This window comes from Puma concolor, chromosome D3, assembly GCF_028749965.1.
Source record: "Puma concolor isolate L17-30 chromosome D3, mPumCon1.1.hap2, whole genome shotgun sequence".
Classification (NCBI taxonomy): domain Eukaryota; kingdom Metazoa; phylum Chordata; class Mammalia; order Carnivora; family Felidae; genus Puma; species Puma concolor.
The window spans coordinates 78,241,741-78,257,220 of NC_141678.1; the positions used below are offsets into that span (position 1 = coordinate 78,241,741).

Genomic DNA, 15,480 nt, shown 5'->3' on the forward strand with positions numbered 1-15,480 from the left:
TAGTCCCGTGTTGCGGGTGTGGTGACTCCAACAGGCACCGGTGACTGAAAATTAAACCCTGAGAAATTCTTTTCTAATGCGGCAGCCCGCGGCAGGGGACTGTGATTCAACAGACGGTGAGGTTGAAGCTTTGGTATTTTGTGTGTGTGTGTGTGTTTGTTTTTAAAGTATTGGTAGCTGTTATATTTGGAGGAGGAAGAGAGAGGAGAGAGAATTTGCAGCCTAGGCTTATCTGTGCAACGTGTTTTATGTACCGATAAAGCTCAACGGTATACCCTCCAGCCGGTTCTCACTAATCGCACGGAAAGTCAGCTCCCATTTAAGGTCACCGTAAACAGGAACAAACGTTCTCTCCGTAGGCTAGGACAGAGGAGTCCCGTCCTGGCTCATCAGATGCTCTGTAGTCTGCAGCAAGAGGCTTCCCTCCGGACTTTGGCCGCTTCGTCTAGCGACGAAGACGTCCTTGCCTAAAAGTTAACCAGATGACCTACCAAGCTCAACCCCCGAGCTTAGGCCTTTGATGTTAATGAGTTAGGATTTTCCAAATGGTAATCTCCAGAGGACACTATCATCTGTGAGATGTTCATAGGGATTATCTTAAGAAAATAACTTGGGGAGGGGCACCTGGGTGGCTCAGTAGGGTTAAGCATCCACTCCTGATTTCGGCTCAGGTCACGCGCTCACGGTTCGTGAGTCTGAGCCCCACATCAGACTCTGGGCTGACAGTGCAGAGCCTGCTTGGGATTCTCTCTCTACCCCTCCCCCCCCGCCCCCCTCTCTCTGCCCCTCCCCTGCTGGTGCTCTTTCTCTCAAAATAAACTTAAATAATTTGGGGGACATTCAGGCTTCATCAAAATTGACATTTCTGAAAAAGGCAATCTCCGAGCTTTTCGTGCACAAGCACCATGAACCCTTAAGTGGGTGTAGTAACGTGTTCTTCCCCAAACATCCGAACGCAGACATTTCTAAAGAAAGAGAATACAACGTGGGGGAACCGCGGCAGCAGATGGTCAGAAGAGGTCCGCCTTTAAATCAAAGGAATCTTAGAGACGGTGCACGAAACGTAGCACGTGTCCATCCCTTACAATTGCGACCGCTTCAGTTTCTCCCTGAATTCTCAGCCGTAGAAGCCAAACTGCTCACCGCTTTAGAATTCTTGATCTCTTGAACTTGATCTCTCACACTAACACTTCTTGGGTGCCACGCAAAAAATGTTCAAGTGGTACAATTTGCACCTCGGGGAAGAAGACAGAGGACGACCTACGGTCTGAAGACAAAACGTAAGCTCCGTAGACTGCCAACTGCAAAGACACAATGGTGACGTTCCTGCGCCTCAGCCCTGCTCTTGCTGGGCCAGTCTGGGTCTACACGAGGTGGGAGGAGGTGAGCGTCTCCCACCAGGCCCACCTGGTCCCTGCACTCTGGCAAGAGCTCTCCCTAGGGTGCTGCACAGGGAGGGAGCCCGAGACCAGAGAAGAAGTTCATGTCCGCATAAAGTCCTGCCCTGCCTCTGGATGTTCCGTCCAGCTTCTCTGGTTAATTCTCTGCTAATTAAGGCCGGGTCTCTGGGCGGGAACCCTCACGGGTGAGGCCAGGTCCTGTTCTTTGGAGATCCGCCTCCCCCCCCCCCCCCCCCCCCGCATCGAATCCCACCCTGGCACGCAGCAGTAAACGTCTACTGTTGCAACTTCTGATGGGAAAGCTCGAGACTGCGTTGCTCAGCGCTGCCCGTCATGCCCAAGTAAACAGATTCCACCCGGATATATATTAAGGCAAGGAGGCAATGGAGTTGCCAGGTTCCTGGCTCACAGGCCCCGGCTCCCTGGCTCACAGCATAGCTGGAAGCCCAATTCCAAAAAGAGAAATTAGAAAGCGGCTTTCTTGTTGCTAACTTTCAAGGTGGCCCGAGAATTGACATGTCAGCGGCTGAAAGGCCACATCTCATTTTCCAAAGGATTCCTTCCTTCCAGTAAAGGAGATAATCAAACAGGTAAGTGACACACTGTGCCCCTCCCCCACCGCCTTCACCGTGGGACAAAAAGGAAGTGATTTTAATTCTGAATTAAACAAACAAAAAAGCCCCACCAACACTTTTCCTCAATCAACCCTTAGGCCAAAAAGGCTGCTTACCCCTGCTTTTAAGCACCTCTGGGCACCCCGGCCCCACATGCCTTAGGCTTTCCAAAGTGTCACCAAGCCCAAATTACTCCACATTGCCCAATCCTGGGCTGGCCCCAAAGAGACTTTGCATCTACTTCTAGTATATGGTGGCCTCCTCACGACTCAAGCCAATTGTTCTCAGAATTTCCCTTTGTAGTTTTTCCATGCGAGGCAGCTGCTCCCCAGCTGTTTGCTGCCCTCAGCGGATGGTGACGGTCCTCTACCCCTTTGTGAATTTCAGGCTACACCCAAGAATCACGACCTCCCGAGCACCCAGACTGTTTGGCCTTTTCACCCCCCTGCATGTCCCGGTACATGGGTTTTGCCCAGGAGCCCCTCCCTGCTCCGAGATGCCCATGGCCCAGCCAGCCTCTCCGGACAGACAGGGTCCTGTCACCTCCCTTTCCGAGGGGGCCCGGGGAGAGCTGGGCCCTGAGTACAGGACTACGGGAGCGGCTTCCCGGCCTAGGAGTGTTGGATACAGGAGCACAGGGGCTCCTTTCCTCCAAACTTAAAGGAGCGACCCAACATCCAGGCTGATCGGATCCCCGAGGGACAGGTCAGTGGGACGGGGTTGACATAACGTACGTGAGCCTCTCAAACCGTGAAGGCCCGCTTCTCACACTGCAGCGCTTCGTCATGGACCGTATTTGCAAAACACGATCAAAACTCGAAATTTTTTTTCTAGAAAACTACAATTACTAGGAAAATTAGACCACGTGCCAGCCTAGATCTTTGGATTCAGACACAACGTCTAGCGAATGGGTACAAAAACGTCTCAACGCTCTCACTTCTCTTTTTATCCAATGATGAACCAGGTAACAAATGCATCTGGGCAGGTACGGGGCACGGACTGCACTTCAGGCGGCATTGATGTGCGTGGTTCCCGGGCATGGGAAGGTTTCCTGTCGATCTTCCACCCTTTCTCTGAGAGAACACAGGGTTTCTGGCCCCTTCGCTGCCCATCTGAGGTGGGTCCAAGCACGTAGCTAAGTTCTACTGACTGGGGCGGGAGCACAGCGCCTCCACTTGGTGGGGAGCTTCCTCAAATACACCCCGGCTCACAACCCTCACTGCTGGCAGGCTTTGCTCCGCTGGGGCTCGACCTGATGTCCTCCTCCTCTCTCACCCAGATGCCACCTGCCAGCCGCGTAAATGCCCCTTCCTGCCCGCCGCTCCCGGAGGAATGCTAGTGGTCTCCCGGGGGGCCTGCCCACCTCCTGGGGTGGCTTCGTTTGGACTACTCACCAGTGTCGTTGGGGTATTTGTCTCCCTTGGTGCACGTCCTCCCGTCGTCCTCCCGGATGTAACCCTCCCGGCATTCACAGCGGTAGCTGCCCACGGTGTTGACGCAGATGTGGGCGCACAGTGTCTCGTTGCTGGTGGCACACTCGTCGATATCTGGGTTTGGACCAAAGGCAGAGAAGGCTCCGCTTCAGAGAACTCTCTTCCAACGACAGGGGGACGTTGGGCTTGGCCTTCCTGTGAACGTCTGCAGGGGACCCTTTGCCAGCCTCCCTCCGAGAATGCTGGAATGAAGCAGGACGCTAGAAACAGGAGCCATCTCGAGGGAGTGCCTCAGGCAGGGTCACCATGGTGACAAGCCGATCGGTAATGGGGATCCATTGTGGCCCTGCCACCACCAAATCATGTGACCTGGTTCCCGCCCCCCCCCCCCCCCCCCCCACCGGTGCCTAGCCTTCAAAATTCCCACCTACAAAACACGAACGATGCCTGCCCGAAATACTTCACCGGGCAAATCAGGAGAGAAAATGAGATGATGGAGACATGAATTTCTACAAGGACCCAGGTGTGCCGAGGGCTTTTACGTTCCCCTTTACGGCTCCGGGTTCTGAGCAGCAGGATGGTGACCCAAGGTCAAGTTTGGGTCAATGGCTCCTTCCCAGTTAAGAGATGTAATGAAACCGGAGAAGAAAAGCCACTTCGGGTGAAAGAAAATAGTCACGATGGGTCTAACGGAGAGAATTTTCCCCAGGAAATTTCGGTGTCATCAATGACCCAGACAGACCGCCCGTGAGCTGCGGAAACGAGCCATGAGCCCATCAAACAAGCCCTTCTCTGCCCTTGACCTAAGCGTGAAGCTGCCTCTACTGTCCAGGGGAGGGACGGCAAGGTTGAAAGGAGAGAAACAGATGGAATTCTGAGCAGAATGCTCTTTTGCTGACCCCCATATGGGAAGCACAGGGTACCGTGGCTATCAGAAACTCAAAGAAGAGCCCTCGCGCCTGGGACCGCGGAAGGACAGAATGGCACATCGCACTCTCTGTAAGAGGCACCAGTGGTCCCGGCTGCACTCACTTGGTGGTCTCCATCCTCCTCTTTGTCAGCGTGGGGTGCCACTGGGGACAAGCCAGGAGGCTACTGTCTACAGCATCTCTTAAATGGTACTTGCTAGAGTCCCCGCTGGGGCAGAGGAGGAGGGGCCACTCATCACAGTTCATTTATTCTCCACTTGGGACCGTCTGCCTGCCTCCTCAGTTCATCCTCCAGCTGATTCTCGGACTTGATGTGCACGTGAGTCACTCGAGGCATTTGTGTAAAATGCAGAATCCGGCCCCGCCCCTCAGGCTCTGGAGGCGAGGCCAGGATCGTTGTTTTTTGCAAAAGCAAGAACCCCAGATGTTTCCGAGACAGGTTAGCCACAGGCTGACCGCACTCTGAAACACGTGGCTTCAGGGAACAATTCCCATCAACCTGTCTCCGGGACTTGCAAAGTGCGCGGCTGGAAAGCCAAGCCAATGGGGGAAGGAGCCCGCTGGTGGCGAGGGGTGGCGCTGAGTCCTCTCAGCTGGGCTCCAGGTGGCTGGCTTCAGCTCCCTCGGACTCACTTCAACCTGCCTGCCACATGGTCTCTTCCTGGCTCCCAGCCCTCTCTTCCTAGTCTTCCGAGAGAACGTGGATTCTTACCTGTCTGTGCTTTTAACATTTCTGGCCGCTTACACTCTGTGTGACATCGCTCTGCTTTTCATTTGACGATGGTCCCCTTCTCCTGCTCTCATGTCTCACCGCCTGTTAGGACCTGACTGGTACTGGCTCCCTGAAGAATTCCTTGGCCGTAGTTGGTTTAAACAACCACAATGAGGGGCGCCTGGGTGGCTCAGTCGGTTAAGCGTCCGACTTCGGCTCAGGTCATGCTCTCGCGGTCCGTGAGTTCGAGCCCCGCGTCGGGCTCCGTGCCGACAGCTCAGAGCCTGGAGCCTGTTTCAGATTCTGTGTCTCCCTCTCTTTCCTCCCCTGCTCATGCTCTCTCTCCCTTCTCAAAAATAAATAAATAAATAAACATTTAAAAAAAATGAAAAAAAACCACCACAACGAAAGCCAGTGCCCGCTAGCTTTGGTACTAACACAGCTCCATCTGGGTATCGGGACACAAGGGAAGAAACAACGATCAAAGCGGCTCCTGGGGGCTGGTCCCACCCACGAAGAGTGTCCAGCAGAGGACAGAATCATCCCCCCAGGAGCTGGAAGATAACGTGAGGTGGCAACGCACCCAGGCAGTACGGCTTCTCCCGCTTCCGGTGTCTCTCCCGGTCGTACCGGTATCCCGGGTAACAGGTACACAGCACTCGGCCAAAGTTATCCGTGCACTGCTGTTCACAGGGAGCCTCGGCACACACATCGTAATCTGAAACAGACAAGCGTGAGCGCACATCAGCCTCAGTCATTCAGCAGCTGGGGGCGGGGCCACCGCGCCCGGGGTCTGGAGCAGACCTTCCGGGCTGCATTCCGCTCGGGACCTGGGAAGCGTGGCCAGCCGTGTGTGGGTGGGCACGAACTCTTTGTGTAGCACAACAGGTAACTTAGTGCTCAGCATGGCCACTTAAATGCCGACGTCACCTGTGATCCTCCCCCGGGTCACCTCTTCGCCCTCTGGTGTCTGTCCCTCATCTAGAGAGCAAAGACGTTCTAGACGGCCGGGCCCCCGCGGCATTACCTGGGGGCCTGTTTTGTCTCTTTCGCCAGCTGCGGTGGAGACAGGGGATTCCTTCCGGATGCACACTAAAAGAAAGGCCGGGCCTGGTGAGGGGCGTGGGCATCACAGTGTGAGGAGGGCAGGGGCTGGCAGTCAGGCAGGGGCAGGAGGAGTGTGAGTGGGGCTTGGGAACAGAGACGGTGTGGGCACTGCAGAGCTGGGCCCCCCAGTGTGTTGTAGCCGTGTGTGCCCAGGACGGACCCCACGTGCCGAGAAGGGGCTGGGTGGGGTCGAGTGGCTGGAGATCTCCGAGCAAACTGGCGTGGATGCCCTCCTAACTTGAAAAGAATTAAAGCATCTCTTCCGCGCAGTCCTTACAAACGTATTTAACGAGCCTCTGAAGGGACTCCGGCTGGGAGTCGGGCGCTCAGGCTGCATTTTTACCTCCAGACTAGATCCAGCATCTCAATCACTGCACTCTCTTCCCCGGGGGCTGACATAGATAAACGATATTTGGATGCGGAGTAAGCCTGGCTTTGCTCGCCCGCCACACAGGAAGGCGGGATGGGTGGGTCTGTCAGCCCGATGTTTTGTGCTCTGCCTTGTTTGCTGAATGCCTACACCCTGTAGCAGGCCCCACTGTAGGGGCCATGCAGCCTCGTGGTGGAGGGTCCAGGTTCTGGAGCCAGCCCCCCCAGCTCGGCTACTGTCTCTGTGACCTCGGGTCCTTTAAGCCTCAAGTCGCTTACCTGTAAAAGAGGAGTAACAAGAATACCGACTTCAGGGTGCTTTTCTGAAGGTAAACCCGGATGACGCATGAAGCACCGTGCCTGACCCACAGCAAAAGCTTCACCCTGTTCTTCTGCTTCCTTTATGGCTTCGCTCTGACGATTGTTTGGGTGTCTGGCAAGGACTGTGTCCCCTAGAGTAACTGGCACTACTCTCTTCCTACAGTTTATGCTCGATTAATAACTGTTGGACTAGAACAAATGAGATTACTCGATCACTCTGGCCAATCAAAATAACACAGCAGGGCGTAGCAAAGCACATCTGGTTGGCCAGCATTCCTCAACTCTGCTGTGGTAGGGCAGAAGCGGCCATAAATACTCAAGTGCGTGAGTGTGGTTGTGTTTCAATAAAACTTTATGTACAAAAATAAGCAGTGGGTCAGATTTGGCCCACAGGTTGTTGACTTTTGACTTAGAGCAACAAATAGGAGACAACTTTTAAATTGCAGCTTCTACTCAGCAGGTTTGGTTAAACATTCTAGTCTCTTTACCACCTGTGATGGCTCATTTTCTGTGTCAAATGTGGGTAGGCCACAGTACCCAGATATTTGGTCAAACACACTCTAAATGTTTCCGTGCAGATGTTTTTTTTTGTTTTGTTTTTTTTGTTAATAGATCGGATTGACATTTAAATCAGTAGACTCTGAATAAGGCAGATTGCCCTCCAAAAGGTGGATGGGCCCATTCAATCAGTTCACGGCCTTACTAGAAAAAAAGACTTCCCCCACAGAAGAGGGAATTTTGGTGGCAGATGGCCTTCTGATTCAAACTGTAACTTTCTGCTGGGTCTCCGGTCGACCCTACGGACATTTGATTTGCCAGCCTCCAAGTAAATCCTTAAAATGAACCTGTTTCTCTGGAGAATCCTAACTGATACACGTATCTTTTCTGAAGTTCTACATTTATACTTTGCATTCTTGGTGACAGAAACCTTGATGACTCAAGAGATCTTTAGTAAGACAGACACACACACACACACACACACACAGACGTATTCCCACAGATTAAAACGCTTAAATGTTCTAGTGAAAGCAATAGAACAGAGTGTTATTATGGTGAGGCTACGTTAATCACAGGTGTCACAGACTCACTTGAGGGTGAGGGGCGCTGCTTGTAGGCTCTGACGTTTGAAACCACAAGACCTAACATTTAAAGAAGATCTAAGTATGTGGTGCCCACGTAACCTGCTTTTAATCAGGTTGGGCAAGGTCTTTAGCTGAGATCTTAAAGTGATGGGTCCAAACTTAATTTTCTCAGTATCTGCCCAATTGCAATATAAAGGACACAGCTGGGGACTGGGACAAGCTGGCTGATACAAGAATGCAGTTATTTGGACCTTTGTTGTTGTTGCTTTCCACCACGCTCTAACCCACAGAATTGGCTGGCAGTGAGACAAGTCTGTCTCGGGAAGACCCAAGGCCACATACACCATCGTTATGTTAAGTGACTTCCTAACCACTCTTCCTAAAGCAGCTTTCTCCCCAGCTATGGTTTAGTGAATTCTTCCACCCTTTCACCGAAGAGAGCAATACACGGGAGGGATTCATTTATTTCTGACAAAGAGCCTGTTCTCTAGGAGATAATGCAGCATGAATTGGCTCGGCTGGGCTTCTGGTCTTCCAGAAGCCCTCTTCCAGAGATCTGGCTTCTTGGGTGACGGTGAAGAAACCTCTTTCTCATTACCCTCCCACCTCTCCCCAGCCCCAGGCACACTAATCTCACGCTCTCCAGACAGGGCTTAGTGTTTCCTGGATCAGCGCGGGAATCCTTTGCAGCTCTCTTCCTCCTATTTGTGTAGGCCCCGGGGGAAGCCTTCCTTGGTAAGCCGGCTCCCCCTCCTTCTGGAGACCACCTCGAACTGCTCTGGTTCTCTGTGCTGTGCGCCTGCTCCAACCACTTGCAGCCCCGAATGCCTCGACCGCACATATTACAGTTATTATTAAACACAACAGCAGCAACCACTATTTATCAAGCACTTAATGAGAGCCAGCCTCCGTTCCAAGTACTTAACATGTGGTAATATTCTTAAAACAACCGTGAGCCAAGTACAAATACTTTCCCACAAAAACTAAGGTAGGATTTGTATTGTGGACTGAACGTTTGCGTCCTCTTGACATTCGTATGTTGAAATCTTAACCTCCAAGGTGACGCTATTGGGAGGTGGGGGCCTTCGGGAGGTGCTTAGATCATGAGGGTAGAGCCCTCACCAATGGGATTGATGCTTTTATAAAAGAACCCCCAGGAATCTCCCTTGCCCCTTCTGCCGCGTAAGGACACAGCAAGGAGATGGCAGTCAATGAACGAGGAAGCTCTCACCCGACGTGGAGTTTTCCAGCACCTTGGTCTTTGGCTTAGCCTCCAGAACTAAGAGATGAGCGTTTGCTGTGTAAGGCACCAGACTATGGTATTTTTGTTACAGCAGCCAGAATGGGCTAAGGCAATACGGAAACAGGAATTAGAATTCAGGTCTGACTCCATGCAATCTATACCCCATCTCACCAGCTTGAGGGTGGGTATGCCCTGAGAGCCGGGCACCTGCTGCTCCCACTGCTCTACGCCTTTAGTGCTGGGCTGAGCAGAGTGTTTGGAGGGGCTTTGAGTTCAGCATGTGAAAAACACAGAGGTCAGGAGGACGTGTGTGCTCTGTGTATGAAATGCTGATGACGGGATGATAGCCTCTTCAGCTTAAAAAAACCTGAAATATGAGAATTACTCAATATAGGTGTACCTGTCGGGTAATGATGTAGCTGGAGCGTGCTACATGTACTAGAAGAATCCAATGCCAGAAGAAAACTGAAATCACACGCAGGTAATCCACGTACATTCTACGTACATCGGAACTCTACAGACACCTAGCGATTAGTCACAAACAAGGTGAGAAGACATAATCTTTTACATTACGTACCTTCTGGGATGCATTGTCCAAGAACAAATTTATACCCTTTGCAGCATTTTTTCCTAAGAAACAAACAAAAGTGTGTTTTAAATGTGACGTCAGGTTAAGGATATAATTCTTTTCAGGGGTGCCTGGGTGGCTCAGTCAGTTAAGCATCTGACTTGATTCTGGCTCAGGTCATGATCTCATGGTTTGTGAGATGGAGCCCCACGTTGGGCTCTGGGCTGACGGTGCAGAGCCTGCTTGGGATTCTCTCTCCCTCTCTCTCTCTCTCTCTCTCTCTCTCTCTCTCTTGCTCTCTGCCCCTCCCCCACTCACACGCATGCTTGCTCTCTCAAATAAACTTAAAATATATGTATAATATATAATTCTTTTCAGTTAGTGGTTTGTGCCCAGGAAAAAGTGAGGTATAAGGGAAGGAAGGGGTTGGGTTTTTTTTTTTTTTAATGTTTATTTATTTTTGAGAGAGAAAGAGAGAGACAGAGACAGAGCTCGAGAGGGAAGGGCCAGAGAGAAAGGGAGACGCAGCAGGCTCCAGGCTCTGAGCTGTCAGCACGGAGCCGGATGCGGGGCTCGAACCCATGGACCACGAGATCATGAGCCAAGCCGAAGTTGGACGCTCAACAGACGGAGCCACCCAGGCGCCCCTAGGGGTTGGGTATTTTTAAGGAAAGCTGAGATAGAGATATAAAGGGAAAATATAATCAACAGCACATGACCACATGTTCCAGCAGCAGAAGGTCCTTTTTTACCACATAATACATGGAATTAATCACTTGAATTCTATGAAGTGGATTAATTCAGAGACTTCAAGCTACTTGTAGCAGATGACCAGAGGCCTACAGGATATAAAGAACTTTTACATAAAGGATATAAAGAAACTTTGTATCCTGAAAAGGAACTCTGGGGCTGGCCAGGCCCCTCAGGCTACAAGCCAAGGATTCACGTGACTTGCTAATTATAACAATTTGCTAATAATAAATAACTAGGTAATTGTAACCTAATGATTGCAAATTATAATTAGGTAGCTGAGGCTGAAGCCCAAGTGGTCCCCCATTTGAAGGCTGGCTTCACCTGGACCACATAGGTACTAAAAGCTATCTAAATTATCTGAATTAAACAGACAAACAAACAGCAAATAGGCAATTCTAGCAAAAGTTTCCAAGACGTCCATCTCTGCCTGAGGTAGAGAAATGGCACCATTAGTTCAAAATGTAAATCTCCACGGGAAAGATGAGGTCTCTGGTCTGGGGTTTCAAGCTCTTAACAGACTGACCCCCTGAAGATAGAGAATATAAACTCAGGACAAAAGAGAAGCAAACAACCCCTGGCAGGTTCTGGAGAGCAAAGAAAGGCGGGCAGGATTTAAGAGGAGAGCTGACATTTGGAACGAGGGACTAACCCAGTCTAACTTTCCTGCTTTTCAGGACTTTGGCCCGAGAGCCCATCACAGTTGCTACGTGGTGGGGAAAGTGAACACACAGAGAACCTGTGACAGGTTTCGGCCCGATCAAATGGAGGGCAAAACAGGGGTAACCAGAGGTGTGAAAAATTCAGGGGAAATCCTGGAAATGGGGGTGCTGGAGGACAGGAGCCTTAAGTTCTGTGTATTAAGTCTGCCCAGTCGCCGGGAAACCCTCACCCAGGCATGCGGGGAGAAGACTCAAAACACCCCAGCTAAACGCCACACGGGCTGGACGAGGGTTGGGCTGACCAACACCGACTGCGAGGCCGTTTGCACATTCCATCCATCCAAGTTGCTTGCCTGCTCCAAGAAAAGTATCAACGCTTTTTGGATGAATAAAGCAGGATCCAGGATCTCCGCAACAGAACTTGTATAAATGTGACCGATTCTCAAGGGAAAGACCATCAATGATGCCACCCCCAATTCCAGAGGTCGCAAGTATCAGACACCGCGTTAAAGCGGCTGTTACGATGGTGTTCGATGAGGTAAGGGAAAAGGCACTTGTAGTAAATGAAAAGGTAGATCTGAAAGAAATAGCAAATGTGAAAAGAACGAAATAGAAATTCAAGAACTGAATGGGGCGCCTGGGTGGCTCAGTCGGTTGAGCTTCCGACTTCGGCTCAGGTCAAGATCTCACGGTCCGTGAGTTCGAGCCCCACATCGGGCTCTGTGCTGACAGCTCAGAGCCTGGAGCCTGTTTCAGATTCTGGGTCTCCCTCTCTCTCTGCCCCTCCCCCACTCATGCTCTGTCTCTGTCTCAAAAATAAACGTTAAAAAAATTAAAAAAAAAAGAAATTCAAGAACTGGAAAATATATGTATCAAATTAAAAAAAAAAACTTGCTGGATGGGTTTAACAACAGAATGGTGATATGAAGTGGGAAAGAATTAGCGAATTGGAAGATACATGCACAGGAATTACCCAACTTAAAGAGAAAAAGTGACTTTAAAAAATGCACCAAAACATCGAGGACTTGGGGGGAGGCGGGGGGGGACAACCTCAAAAGGTCCAAGGTATGGTATGTGGAGTTCCAGAAGGCAAACAGAGAGAGAATGGAGAAGAAAACAAATGTGAAAATGGCTGAAACATCCCGAATTTCGTGAAAAACATGAATTTACACACTAAAGATGTTTAGCAAAAGCCAAACAGGTTGAAGACACACACCCATGCACGCGTACGTCTAGAGATGTCATAGTCCTACTGCTGAAAAAAAAACCAAAAAAACAAACAAACGAAAAAGAGAAAATCTTGAAAGCCAGCGGTGAAAAACTGCACATTCTATACCAGGAAAGAACGATCTGAACGTCCATGCGCTTCTCATCAAATACCATGGCAACCACAAACAATGGCATGACATCTTTGAAGTGCTGACAAAACAAACCGACCTGTCAATCCAGAATCCTCTATGCAGTGAAAAATATCCTTCGAGAATGAAGAGGAAATCAAGATGTTTCAGAAAAAAGAAAACCAAGCATTCAACACCAGCAGATCTGGGCTATGAGAAATGCTACAGGGAGTTGTTCAGAATAAAAACACAGGGACCAGGGAGAAAAACCTGAATTTTTAGGAAGGGCCGAAATGCCTCGTAAATGGTAAATGTCTTGGTACCTATATAAAACGTGATTTTTTCACGCTTAACTATTTCAAAGCAAAAACTACATGTCCTTGTCTTACAGGATTCATAACGCAAGCAAATGCAATCAACAGAATAATGGACCCACAGGGTCCATAATGTAAATGGACCCACATGGTTACAAAATTTCTACACCACGTATAAAACGGTACAATTCTGACACTTCCCTTGCGGCAAACATTCCCCTTTGTTCTGGGTTTCCCAGGCCTCCTTACTTTTCCCTTCCCTTCCCCCTACCCCATCCTCCCCTACCCCGCAACCCCCCTCCCCCGCTGGGCTCCTAGAGAACTTCCCTTTACCATTTCCAAAATCAGTATGTTCATTCAGAGGCCAAGAATTAAGCTGGGGGCAGTGAATTTGCAAGTCTCAAGAATACAGCCCGGGATCTTTTGCTCTTTTTCCTTGACTATCAAAGTCAAACTATCATTAAGAAACACCCAAAACTATTCCTGAGCCTGGGTGGCTCAGTTGGTTAAGCATCCAACCCTTGATTTTGGCTCCAGTCATGATCTCACAGTTCATGGGTCAGGGTCCCATGTTGGGCTCTGACCCGACAGCACAGAACTTGCTTAGGATTCTCTCCCTCTCTCTCCGGTCCTCCCTCACTCCTGGCTCACTCTATCTCTCTCAAAAATAAATAAAAATTAAAAAACAAAACTATTTCTGTGTAACCATAAGAGAAATGAGATTCAAGGTTATTGCTATCGAAATAGTCTCGGTAATTTGCATTTGCACATGCTTCTAGGTGGAAGAGAAAGGCAGTTAAATATGGTCTGCCACCTGGGAAGTGCACATCGCCTGTAGCCTATCTATACCATGCGTGTGAGCCTATCATCTGTGTGTTGTATTGAATACAAGGTCCCAAACCACAGATTTGGGAGATGAGGCATTCTCTAGGTCCTAAAGCAAATTCCCACCTTTGTCAAACGGTCAGAACCTTCAACCAGATTAGACAAGACCTTCTGAGAAAAATCTGGTATGCTTAAATGTATTTTTCCATCGCATTTTAGTAAGAGCAATTTAACAAAATTTATAAGAATTGTATTAAATCCATTAAAAACTTCGCAAAAATGTATTCAGCATGCACACAACTGATCTGGTAAGAGAACATTCTGAGGCCCAACTGGGTACAGCAACACTGCCTCCTTTCTCCCTGCAACCTTTCTCATGTGCAGTCCAGCTGTGGTAGACAATCTTACTTCAAAAGCATAATAAGTGGGCTTCCTTTATAAAGGACAGTAGCAGCTGGGACGCTCCCGAATCAGACCTGAATGAAATAATTCAGGGTCCCGTCCCCTGCAAAGGACGCATTTGTCTACCTGTACATGTCCAATCAATATGTTACGTTGAATCTTTCCTCAGCATATTTTGTTACATATATCTGTGTGTGTGTGTGTGTGTGTGTGTGTGAAAGAGATTTACTGCTATGAATAACGTGTGGCGGTGTTCAGAGTTTTCCTACAATTAGACATAATCTCCCAACATTTCCAACTGAACTGTAATTTTACATGACAAGAGAAACCCATGGTGTACAAATTCATGACGATGATTATTTCTTTTCTTTTTTTTTTAATTTTTTTTTTTAATGTTTTTTTATTTTTATTTTTGAGACAGAGAGACACAGAGCATGAATGGGGGTGGGGCAGAGAGAGAGGGAGACACAGAGTCAGAAGCAGGCTCCAGGCTCTGAGCCATCAGCCCAGAGCCCGACGCGGGGCTCGAACTCACAAACCGTGAGATCGTGACCTGAGCCGAAGTCGGACGCTCAACCGACTGAGCCACCCAGGTGCCCCAGATGATGATTATTTCTAACAGAAGTAGAGGATCTACCTTGACGTTCCATAACACTCTTGTTTTCCATGGTTTAAGAGAGTCCAAGTTCCTAACAACCAGAAAGAAAACTGCTTACTAGGGTATTCATTAAAATTTTACAGTTTACTTACTGTGTTACTTGAAGCTGTCCTATGGAAAACTAAGAGGAACAACAGTGCCCTAGATGATCTGAAACTCAAGTGAATCATAAGAAAGTTGGAATGGAGGGGAGACGTGTGTTTTTGATATATCTTCGGGGCAACGCCACATTGAAACATACGGTTCTATTTGTCTCTTTCTATGTAAATGGCGCACCTAACACACAGCCGCTGAGAACTTTGATGGCATTTCAAAGTTCATGCACACAGATACAACCCTTACAATCTCTCTCTCTTCATCCAAGACATCCTACTTGGGCATTCTGATCTTTCTGAGCACTGCAAGAGCTTGGGGTTGTCCATTTAGTGGAGCCAAAAGTAACCTGTCATTTGCCTTGCTACAAAATTAAATAACACAGTGATTTGATAATGCTTTCAAAAGGCTACAGAGCTCTGTCGGGAGATCTAAGCTTCGGGATGGCCATGCTTCCTTTAAATACCTGCTCAGCCCAGAATTAACTTCCCCTTGGCTTTTTTCTTAATTGCATACCTAACGCCATCGCTCTGCTCGAGGGGAGGGGGTCTGAGACTTCACTGCACCCTCTTGCTTTTCGAGAGTTCCTGAAGACGGCATTATTTTGCAGGTCAAACACCCATCCAGCAGAAGTCACGATTTAAAATAAACGACGGAATAT

General features: G+C 49.2%; 1 protein-coding gene across 2 annotated transcripts in view; it reads right to left on the reverse strand.

Moving 5' to 3' along the window:
* Positions 1-15,480, reverse strand: part of CCBE1 (collagen and calcium binding EGF domains 1) — a 246,259-nt gene that overhangs the window by 37,618 nt on the left and 193,161 nt on the right. For both annotated transcript variants that reach the window (XM_086683131.1, XM_025931339.2), the window contains exons 3-5: positions 9,788-9,840; positions 5,672-5,806; positions 3,409-3,561 (exon numbers count right to left, since the gene is read on the reverse strand). In XM_086683131.1, the coding sequence (XP_086539257.1) occupies positions 3,409-3,561; positions 5,672-5,806; positions 9,788-9,840 (341 nt within the window). The remainder of the gene's footprint in view (positions 1-3,408; positions 3,562-5,671; positions 5,807-9,787; positions 9,841-15,480) is intronic.